Source organism: Morone saxatilis, unplaced genomic scaffold (assembly GCF_004916995.1).
Source record: "Morone saxatilis isolate NCDOM2014 unplaced genomic scaffold, NCSU_SB_2.0 Contig18, whole genome shotgun sequence".
NCBI lineage: Eukaryota > Metazoa > Chordata > Actinopteri > Moronidae > Morone > Morone saxatilis.
Window position 1 is genome coordinate 12488053 of NW_023339740.1, and position 11898 is coordinate 12499950.

Below are 11898 nucleotides of genomic sequence, written 5' to 3' on the forward strand. Positions count from 1 at the left end.
GAAATTGAAGACTGTTAAAGTAGGAGACCTTCAACTGTGTTCCCCCTGATTGTGTTGGTGTCAAGTTTTGTAAAGGATTTTCTTTTTGTGTTGGACACCAAATTTTACCAACCCCCCCCCTACTATGCTTTACCAAACCTGTGTAGGAGATAAATCCCTGCTTTTAGTAATCAATTCATACTACACTTAGGAACAGATGTCTATGCAATCATTCCATGTTTCAACTTTTGTCATTCATAAACATATAACAATAGGCTGTAAACTGCTGGAAACAACTTTTACCTGCAATACTGTACTTTAAAAGTAAAAAAGAAAAGTTATAAACAAATATAAGAACTTGATAAATGTTGTGTCTAGGCTTTACAACCAGACAGCTTTTAAACATTTGACCTAATGAGCAAAGTGCCTGTGTAAGAAAGGATCCAGTGTGTATTAAATAACACACCTGGTTGTAGGATCCAGGTGTCGTGTTGGTAATGTTCCAATTTTTCCGATTCTGAAGTTTGTGGAACTACATTCACACTTCGACACCTCATCCCAAAGAGGTCACATGTCCGTAGACTCCGCAGGTCAGTGAAAATACCTAAAAACACCTTATTGGATCCATGTTGGAGTCCAAAAACCTGCTGGGATATTCATTTGAATAAGGATTAATTGCGTTCATGAAGTGTCTCCCTGTTTGGTCGGCGAGATATTTTAAAGAATGTGATGCTCAAATGCTGCTAACTGTGCTGAGGAAACCCTCTGAACGTCATTTTATCAGCTTGTACTGTAGACAGGGTGTACTCCTGTTCGGTTTTTCACTTTTCACTATAATCACATGATTCTTGGTCTTCGTTCACAGGAGCTAATAATGGTCTCCTGCTGCTGTTAATCATCTACCACCCGCTTCGAATATTTAGCCCTGCTTTATCTTTTGTGTCATTAATCATGAATGAAGTTTAACGCAGTCAGGCCATCTTTCAGTCAGTCCCTCTCAATCCAGGCCTTGTGTACATCCTGTCATGTATGTCTTGATTTCATCTCGACTGTTCTTTGGTTCTCTTTTGTCTCTTTTCACTTAAAGCAATCAAACATGCCAAAAAGAATGTAAACAAAAATAAAGAATATTTACATTCAACGCATCAGTGTCCCTGCTTTTGCTCTTTTCTGAAACAAACATTTAGTGCTGTCTGCTGATTTTGAATCAACAAGTTTTTAAAATGCAGATATTTCAATGTATGTATCATTTTCCCCCCAGTCATATGTTCTTGATAATCTGACAAAGCACATTTTCTCCTCAGCAGTATTTGAAAAGAAGTGATGATCTGAGGAAGCTGTTCAGAGAAGTTAAGAAATTATGGTGTTTTTTTTGGCTTATTGATGTTACAGATATTCTGTGTTAATGTCTTCGATGTCTGAAACTATTAAAATATTAAGTATTTACATACATAAAAACCCAGATGGACAATGATGGTTCAGTTTGGTGGATAAAGTTGTTGTTCCACACTAAACTTTTATAAGGAGTACGGTCTAACCTGCTGTATTGAAAAGGTGTCCTGAGATTACATTTTTTATGAGTTGGTGCTATACAACTGAACTGAATTGAATTAAACATAGAAAACAAGAGCACAATAAGTCAAAAGTTTGTAGAGATCATGAATAAGGCAGCGTCAGCTCTGTACAATCTGGATTTCCGTATTGATACATTTTAATTGTGTTTCAACAACAGTTAAGAATTTAATGTGTCATAGAAATTATTAAAAAGTATTCTGCAGTGCAAACGTGTATTCAACAGCATATTTTAAAATACAAAATGTTTTACATATCATAAAATTTGAATCACATTTGAAATTGTTACACACAAATCCAGAAGGCCCAAAAGAGATGATATATATTGTGCTACTAGAATGAAAAGATAGATATCAGTAGAAACCTTGATTAATTATATATTTTTTTAATGGTGGTTAGAACAGTTGAGCAGATTTTCACCAGAACCAGGTTGAAAATGAACAAATGCAAAATCTTTCTGCCAGTGGACACATTCTGACTGATCAGATAATACAAGAAGGCTACTTCACACAGCTACACCTATGATTAAGATAATCCCATTTGCAATTTGCCCTTAATGTATACAGTAGCTGTAGTTGTAGTTTTACCAAACCAGAGCGCCCCCTGCAGGATAGTGTTAAGGTTCATTTACTTGGTATGTATATTTAAAGATCTTAACTTACTTATGACTATTCAGGTGCAGGGACAAGGTAAAGACTCAGTTTGTTGCTCTATAGCGTATTGTCTGCTCTTATATTTATGACAGTGGCATAGTAGGAAAGTACTGAGTCCCGTGAGAGGAGATTCAGCACAAAAGCAGCCGGCGGTGTTTCCATCCCTGAGAGAAGAACGTGTACGATGTCGGTTTGGAGGTTTGCTAAAACCTAATCCAAAGTATTCTCCTTTGGGTTCTGTTTCACTTTTTCTTTCATTTACAATTTAAATTGAAGCAGTGTGTAAAAATATGAACTATACAATGCCCAGATGTTTAGTCCGCAACAACATCTTACAAATACACTGCTGGTGTACGCTTTTTGCTATAAGATATTTAGGTTGTTTCTGCATTCTGCGAAGGGCAAAAATACACATAATGACTGCTTGATGCAGAAGGGTACTGCCTGTCATTAAAAAGCACTTAAAGTTCCACATGAAGTATAATGGTTTTTGGACACACCACCTGCAAATAATACACCACTGATGGTGCATATAATCAGCAAGAGATGAGGTTCAGAGATGCAATGATTTGATTTAATAGAGGTCCACCTTCCAGTATAATCAGGAGTCATATAAAAGCTGTATTAGATATCTTTTACAGTATGTATTTAAAATGTAAAAAAAAATCAGACATTTGTAATTTAACAATTAAAAGGCAGTTATTGCTAATATATATGCACATGCATACACCTATTATGCATTTGTGTATCTCCCCTAGAACACTACAAAATCTGGCAAAGCTATATTTGTGATCTAACTACAAACTGAGAAAACAAAACTGACTGAAAGTGTTTTATGTAGGATGGAGATGTTCCTATGAGTCCTACTCCTCCTCCTCCTCTTCTTCTTCCTCTTCTTCCTCCTCCTCGTAGTAGCGGTTCTTCTTGATTATATCCTCTGCACTCTGCTCCTCAGCATCACTTCCTTCTTTGTCCTCCTCCCAGAATCCCACATCCTGGGAGGCGCGGTTCTGTTTTGGCTGTAAAGGTGGAGAGGGCGACGGTGAGATATCCGGGGAGATGCTTCTAACAGAGCTCTCTTCTGCCGCCATCTTGTTTGCTGCTGCCTTTCCTGTCTGCTGCTGTTCGTCTCTTTCTTCGTGTCGCTTGGGTTTCACGTCCTCCTCTGAGATGGTCTCACTTGGTGTCTGAGGCTGTGGCTTATTTTTGTTAGGTGGTTCTTCAGCTGGGTTTTTTTCCTCGAATGATGCTCTCCATTCCAGCAGGGATTTGAGAGGGCGACGAGGTTCTCTGGGTCCCAGACTAGTTGTGGGGCTCGGTTTAGCTGCGATTGTAAAAGGTCGACTACGCTCCTTTAGAGAAGAACTCCTCCGAAGGCTCTTCAGTTCGGCACGATCGGAGCTCTGGAAGGATGATGGCACCTCTCCCTCTGGCGGCCACTTGGCTCTCCAGGGTCGACCAGGAGCTTCTCCCTCCGTGACCGGACTGAGTGCTGCTGTTCCAGAGTGGCCCTCAGCAGCCGGAGGAGGCCAGGCGACTCTCAGCCTGCGTGTCTCAGCCGGCTTCTCTGTCGGCTGGGGTTTCTCGCTGGAGGTGGCGTGTGTCTGCACACGTGTCTCCAGTGAGGCAGTCAGGTCTGTAACCTTCACCTGTGGGGATTCTTCAACTGTTGGGGTTGGCTGTTTGTCGGAGATACTCTTAGCTGGACGTGTCACTGCTGCTGATTCCTCTTGTTCTTTTGGCTTCACAGCTTCTTCAGCTTCGTCTCCATCAGCTCGAGGCTCCCAAAGCTCCTTGTGAGGCCGATGGCCAAAGCCCTCATCGTAGTTGCCTTTAGCTTTAAACAGCTGGTTGAAATGGGGCTTGCAATAGACGTTACCATGCAGAGAGGCATAGTTCAACAGACTAGAAATAGAGAGTAGCAAAGATTGTGGTTGATTTGAAGTATATTTACTGCATACATCATAAGACACGATGAAAAATAAGAAAAACTAAATCAGGAAATATGCTAGTGCAAGACTAACCTGAGCATTGTGTTGCAGTGAACACAGCGGAAGCAAATTTTGTGGTAGACATGCTGAAGAGCCACTAGTCTCTCCAGTGGGTACACCGTCTTTAGACAGGCAACGCATGTCTCCCTCACCGGTGGACAGAACTTCTAAAAACACACAATAATAGTCACACACAATTGGATTTCTTTTGTTAATTCACATCTCCTGCTTTATGTGATTACTGACTCACCCTCAATGCTTTGGGTTGCTCGCTGTTCTCGCCTGAAACAGAGAAAAAAACGTATCTTGTTTTGGGTGCCAAGTTTTTTGGATCTATTAATATTGTAAAATAAGTAGTAATATATTCTATTTTATATTTCATATTAAAGCTTATACTGTATCATTAACATTAACGTTGGAATACTGTATGTCCTTTGAGTATCCACTAAGACTCACCATTGCACTCTGGTGCAGGAATGTGTTTCTGATTTACTGGTGCAGATGTTTTTGCAGCAGGCACCTCTGGGGCAACACCCTGGAGGAAACACAAAGTGAAAGAAAAGAGGACAACAAACACTTGAGTAAACTGGCTGTTACATAATGAAGTGTTACGTATTTCTTCAATTTCTGTGGTAGGTTGGAAGTAATACATCAATGAAACAGGAAGACAGCAAACAATGTACATACAGTAATATTCGTGGGCAGATCTGCAGAGGAAGACTCAAATCACCAATACACAACGTTGCCTCCATTACTACTATATGTAAACTACTTTTAGCTAAGTGTGGTCAGTCATCTTAAAACCTGGTGCATGAGAATTGGTATTTCAAAACAGGTAAAATAATTAAGAAAAATACATATTTCTTACTTACTTCATTTTATCAAACAACCATATTTTAAAGAGGTTAATGTTTTTGTAGTTAAACTGTATGTTTTGTTTTTAATTCAGCTCCTATTGCATGAACTCACAGAGCGAGTGATGCCTTGTTTAGAAACAGCAGCCTGGTATTTGGCCATCTTCTCCTTCATGGATGTCGACTCCAACACTCTGTCAGGCACAGGCGGACCTACAGCAGAGGAGATACTCACACTTTATGTGATCTTGTTCTGCAGTAAACTGTGACTGTATTTTCAGAACGATTGCTCTTCAAGTATCATACATGGTCAAGATGTGGCACAAACGACTATGTTCCCTGAAACAACATTACCCACCCACATACAGCACTAAGGTTTGTAATAGGTATGTTTTAAGGTAAAGATTGGACAAGCAGTTTTGCGATTAAAAATGTGTGAAATAAGTGAGTTAATTGTTCAAAGGGCTGTGTGTTTGTCTTTACCTCCCTGATGGTCCATGTCCTCTGATGAAGTACTGCGCATTGTTGTCCTGCCACCCTGCAAGAGTAAAATCATTGGAGGTACGTGTCAGCACTGTTTACTTTATTACTCATTTACAGCAATGTACAGAATAGATTTTTACACAAACAACAATAGCGGTTCAGTTTGTGTGTGATTTAATACTGCATGCCATTTTGGCCTCTGTCAGTGGTCAGTTAGGGCGAGAGAAAGAAAGTCTGAAATTATTTCTGAGACAAAAATTACTGGTAATCACAAGTTTAAGAGCCTGTATGTGAGACACTGTCTGTCCTGTGAGACATGGACATCACAAGGCAGCAGGACTGGTGAGCATCCCACCAAGGTGCTCAGTGTAAAAACAGGTAGAAAAAATATCAAGTTAAAGATATAGCTATAACCCCAGATTTCCTAATCAATTTGAAATATCTTCTGTGCTTAGTTATTCTTGACAGATGTGCAACTTTAAGATAAAGCCTTCAGGAATACTATACATGAATCCTGGCTCCATATTCTACCTTTACCGAGCACACAAGGGCCTTTGACACAGTGTAATAACCACAAACTACAAGAACTTCAGGCTCCTTTTTTTTTTCCTGTACTAAAGACAGAAAAATAGCAAGTATCTGCATGGACAGCCACCACCATGCCTTTGACCTGCAGTCCAGAGAACCAAAGCATTGACAAGGCGTGACATTACACTACTAACAGAATGAGCTGTGTGTGTGTGTGTGTGTGTGTGTGTGCCCACGTGTCGCCAACACTAATGAGTAAACCAGACCGTTTCTCTCAGCAGTTATCCTGTGTACACACACACACACACAGAAGAGTTTTGGCCAATTAAAATAGCCCATTTCTTCAGGCTGCTTCACTGTGCCACCATCTTTCTCAGCCACGTAAATCCAAACACCAACCGGATTATAAAACACTCTGAGCTTCGGTTAGGGCATGGCTGCATGTTCACTGAAGAAGAACATATTCAACCTTTTCAGCCAGTAATGACAAGAGTTACAGTGCTCGTAGTCTAGCCTGTAAATGTTCACCAGTAACTTTTACACTTCTTCTTTCCTAATAATGACGTCATCGTGTTAGTCATACTATTAAGTTTTTTATTTTTTTTTTTATTTTTAAAAGACTACTAAACTTCTAGAGCTTGATAACCATGATACCATGGCAAAAGTGACATAGTGGAATTAAAATGTAAGAGACAAGAGGGTTTAATTCATTTTCACATGAATATGAATATGACATTCACACACATTATGTGACCATATAAACACAGAACTACACAATATGACACAAAAACTGGAAAAACAAGAAGCTAAAACTGAAGCCCAGAGCTGTTGGAAATCTGTGGCTAATGGAAAGTGAGGTAAAGACAGTTGCTCCTCAGAGGTGATCCTCTGAAGAATGAAACAGCCCTAGGTCAGGAATGTTCCTGCATTCCTCTGCTATGGAAGGTGAGGAGTGGAGGGCTTGTTGTTCTGGGCCGAGAGGGAGAGAGACACCCAGAGAGGCTGGAAGGGAAGAAACGGGCGGGGGAGAAAATCCAGGTGGAACAAGACTGTTTCAGAAAATACAGGCATCAGAGAACGCTAGGAAGAATATGTGTGAAGTGAAGTACGAAAGGATATGAAAATCTAAGTGACAGCAGGGACAAAGAATGGAGCTTAGCTTTAACTGTAGTTAAAACTGTAGTATGGCTGGATGGAGAAGTTGTGGTCAGTAACAGTGACTTCTTATCTCTCTTCTACGTGTGTAAACTAATTGCATACGGTAGGACCAGATTCACAGCAGACATATTACTGCCAATTATTGTAGTTAGTATTTGGATATTTGTGATTTGCTGTAAGGCGGGATAAGTATAAGTAGAGTTCCTTAAAAAAGTGCAAATGAATTGTGTTCGCAGAAGCAGCAGGTTATGCAGCATAGAGCTGGCCACATGAGAAAAACCATTCTGCCTTTGGACCGTCAGTACAGTAAATCCCAATCATCAACATTGTGGTTACAGTTAATGCTTGAGAAACATGGCCAAGAGATGCACAGCTGTCACAGCTGTCAATAAGGAGGAGACTACGAGCCTCATTCATAAAGTGTTCATGCAAACACATATGATCTCAATTAGTGTCAAATATATGCACAAACTGAGAATGTTTGTGCCAGTTTTTTAAATAATGTAAATCTATTGAGAGGATATCAGTGTTCACCACGCTGTGTCTCAAATGTATTGTTTATGTGTTATTCTGTAACTACCTTGCCCGTGGCATCCTCTCCCCTCTCAAACTTCATCTTCAGGTTGTTCAGTGGCACTCTGGGTTTTTCATAAGAGGCACAGGGGCTGGTTGGAACTTGCTCTTCAAGCTTTTCAGGTCTTTCACTGTGTGTCAGCTCATCTCTGTCCATCCCTCTCTCTTCTTCACCTTGGAATGCCTTGGGAGCTGATGGGGGCTTCTGGACACGATTGGCTGTAAGTTGACCTCCCTGAGATGTCAGCGGGCCGGGGCTCTTTAATGGAGGGTCGCACTCAGCTATAGGAGCAGGTCTGGACAGAGCAGGAGGCCTGCCGCGAGAGCTGGACTGGCTAGGAGGCAGGTCGGAAGAAGGCTTGCCCTGATCGAGGTTCCCTGCCTGCTCCCAGCGCTTCTTCAGAGCACTCAGGTTGGCTGACCGCAGGGAGGGGGCTGCACTCTCAGTAGACTGTGGGTAAGAGAAGAAAAGATTAAAAAGTGAAAATTCCAAGTAAAAGCAGCAATATACAGTCTATTCGTCTTACACTGATGTCTTTCTGGGTACTGGCTGAATTGTAAAAGTATTTCCACGTGGCAAAAACGCAAATACATATAAACCACAATTCAGCACAACGGGATGGAGGAAATGCCGGAATCTGAACTTGGCCTCACTGACAGATGAAGTGAACAGCTGTTCAAAGTTGGTCCAGGAAATAAATGTTTTGCTGCAGCTGCTGAAGGCAACGATTGGCTCAAGATGGAGATAGGAGGGCTGATCATGCAGGCACTTTTTCTCAGCAGCATTCCTTTCCACACGACAACTTCACCTTCCCCAAAAAAACACTGAAGAGGGCTCTGTTCACCACGTAGCCATTCATGTCAACAAAACATGTTGAGCAGCAAACAGCACGACAGAACAACAGGAGGCACACTACTGCTGTGTGACCTCAGGGAACTTCCTTAATTATAAAAGAGAAATGACACGTTGAAGAAAGAGGATGTGGACGTGTGAATAAATCACCCTCATATAGTAAGCTAATCAACTAATAAATCTTTAAAAAAACAATTTGAGCTGTTGTAGGAAAGCTTCCCAGCTTAGGTCAGATCAAGGAAACATCTAAACACTATTATATTTTGAAAAGCAGAATTCCTCAAAAACAAATTAATTTTCAATTTAATTTAGAGACGATTAGAGGTGACAAACATTACTCCCCAAAAGACTTTATAAAAAAGCGTATTACTACATCAAATGAATCCGGTACAACTACAAATGAGTTGAATGGACATGCACACAGACAGACAAAGAAAGAAAAGGAAGGATAAGAATAAGAAAATAAGAATAAAGGACTGAACAAAACAGACAAAACCCCCAAAGTGGACAAAAAACCGACATACAATTACTGTCTTTGTGAGGCAAGTCCAGAGTGACCGGGAAGAACTGGACAGTGACAAGATTGTTCCCCTTTTTTAAGCAAAAAGAAAAAAAACCTCTGAGAATGCGCCGGAGTGGCCAAACGAGTTGTAAGCACAATCAGACAGCGAGGAAAGTGAGAGTCCTTAGGTTGGTCCTCGTCTACAGGTCAGCGTGCTGAGAGACAGAGCTCTCCCAGATGTTAGCAGCTAGACAAAATCTGCTTGTAAGAGCTAGTCCAACCCCTTTAACACCAGGAAAGTGAATGAGAGAGAGAGTCAGAATAACCAGGAAACCAGAGCAGGAAATGATACATTCAGGGAAAAGTTAACTCTTTGTTCGCTGTGTCGGCTTAGACATTTTTCCACTCGCAAATGATTTCTGAAGATAATAGTGCTTAAAGTTGTGTCTATGTAGCACTTATCTTCGGAAGTACGGAATATAAGACAAGATGGGAGGAAAAATAAGAGAACAAAAGCCATTAAAAGAAATCACCCTGTGAGAGCAGTCATAACAGAGTTTCATACATAATAGTTTCAACACAACACAAAAAACAAATAGTGAGTTCTGCATTTGAGTCCTGAAGAGACACCCCACACCCCACAAGCATAGATAAAACTGACTTGATTGATGGATGTGTTACTGCAGGCATATTAGCCTAAAAGAGATTATACACACTGAAAATGTGAATGCTCCTCTACAAATCACTTGTGGGTGAAGAAGCCTTGACTTTTTCGAACATATTCCTGGATGGACAGACTGTTGTACCAAACCAATCTCGTGGTTTTTAATCACTGGTTTAATATGTGGCAATAGACGATCTAGTCTGTTCTGACTCACATGCTTGGAGCTGGAAGACTTTGAGTTATTACTTTCGCTGTCCATAAAGTCCAATCAGTTCTGAGACCAGCTGCACCAACTGATACCATGAGGACCAATTTTGAGGAAGGAGGAACATGAACCATGAAAAATGTATCTGTATACTGTCATCGTGATGATAGCTCATAAATATTCTGCGGCGGTAACTGACCACGAATGATGTGAATGTGGAATTATTACTCTAAAAATGTAAAACTTTACAGATACCCCTCACAAATTACCAGAGCCTAAACTGAAGTCCAAAAGTGGCATAATAACCAGATTTAATTTACACTGAACAAAGAAAAGCAGCAAATCTTTACATTTGAGAAGCTGTAACCAAACATTTTTTGACATCTTTAACATTTATCTTACCTAATTAACTGTGTTGTTGTCGTGTTTGAAAGTCCCCCCTTCCCCCAACTCCCCCTACACTCACACACGCAAGGGCAGACAGATGGTCATTTATGCTGCTCATTCAAACTTGCCTCGCATGTTATCCTCAAACTAGACTTCTGTATCCCTGTAACAGTGGCATAAGCAAATATACACACACTATTGGTTCCTGGAAATGATTACAAACTATGATAAATCACACTAAAATGTAAATTAGTATAAAGACTGAACCTGACAGCCTGATCTTGTGGGTTTTGACACAAAGTTGCCTTCAGGGGATCTTTTAAGTGCTGTTCTTTAAATGCAGCATGTAGGAAAGCTGTTTTTACATACATTACATTTACATCATGTTTCCACAGGATTCTCATTATCATTACCAGCAAGAATACTATAAAAGCTAACAAGCTTTTAAAGCAGCTGCTCCGCCCACACACACACACACACACACACACACACACACACACTGGTAAACAATTGCAACATTACCTTATATTTCTTCATGGTATTAGCTGATCAGTTACTCATTTAATCTCAGCCCTGCTTTGTTTATGAGTCTTTCACACTGACAAAGCAGCTAGACACAGAGCATTGCGGGGGGATTACACTGTAGTAGGATTATGGGTTTGATAGCCTGCCCATCGCAACAAGTGGCCAATGAGAGGTCAGCTAAGACAAGACATTTGGCCCAGACAGTGTGTTGGCATGGTGAGTGTGTGTGTGTACACTCTTCATCTCAACATGGAATAATTAGTTTAGCACCACCAGCAGCTACTGAGCAAATGAGGCAAGACATGCAGTGTACACACACTTCATTAAACAATGCAGGAGAAGCTTATTAAAGTGCTGTGAACCAAATGTGTCAGGGATTTAAGATTGTGAATAACACTTCTGGCTGTATACTACTACTTCATAAACTCCAAGAAATGTCTCTAAATTCTAATAAAATATCTCCATTATCCTGTATATGAAGCTTTACAGAAATACTTACTCCCTTTTTCTTTTCTGCACTTGACTCCTCAGCAGCTCTCTGGTACCTAAGAGAGACAGAAACAACACTGACCTCTGGTGACTCAAAACAAAAACATACACTTTTTTCTAACAATTCTTTCAAGAACCCTGCAGGCTGTTCAAGATCTTTATACTTTAGATTTTTTAGATTTTATTTTGTTTTGATCTTATTTCACCTTGCAGCATGTTTAGATATCTTTTCAATTCAGTTTCAGTTAGTTACACTTTTAGGGCTAATGTTTTCTAGATGAGAAGAAATTGAGAAAATGTATCTTTATAAACTTTAAACAAGCACAGTGGAATGCAAAATAGAAAATCAGAATATATTAAGATATTAGCTTAGTGAAAAAATAATCACTTGTTCTCTGGCTGCAGAAATGAAAATCAGAACCCAGCAACAGGTCATACATTTTGTCCCAAGTATTTTCAAAATAATAAGTAAAAAAACCCCC

The 11898-nt window shown here is 40.2% G+C and overlaps 1 protein-coding gene across 3 annotated transcripts in view; it reads right to left on the reverse strand.

Moving 5' to 3' along the window:
* Positions 1–1662: 1662 nt before the first annotated feature.
* Positions 1663–11898, reverse strand: part of LOC118328500 (LIM domain and actin-binding protein 1-like) — a 13550-nt gene continuing 3314 nt past the window's right edge. For 2 of the 3 annotated variants that reach the window (XM_035662255.1, XM_035662257.1), the window contains exons 3-10: positions 11427–11472; positions 7799–8242; positions 5533–5587; positions 5165–5262; positions 4652–4730; positions 4446–4477; positions 4229–4362; positions 1663–4109 (exon numbers count right to left, since the gene is read on the reverse strand). In XM_035662255.1, coding sequence (XP_035518148.1) covers positions 3068–4109; positions 4229–4362; positions 4446–4477; positions 4652–4730; positions 5165–5262; positions 5533–5587; positions 7799–8242; positions 11427–11472 — 1930 coding nt within the window. In that variant the 3' untranslated portion in view covers positions 1663–3067. The remainder of the gene's footprint in view (positions 4110–4228; positions 4363–4445; positions 4478–4651; positions 4731–5164; positions 5263–5532; positions 5588–7798; positions 8243–11426; positions 11473–11898) is intronic. The other variant, XM_035662258.1, reaches the window with a different exon arrangement.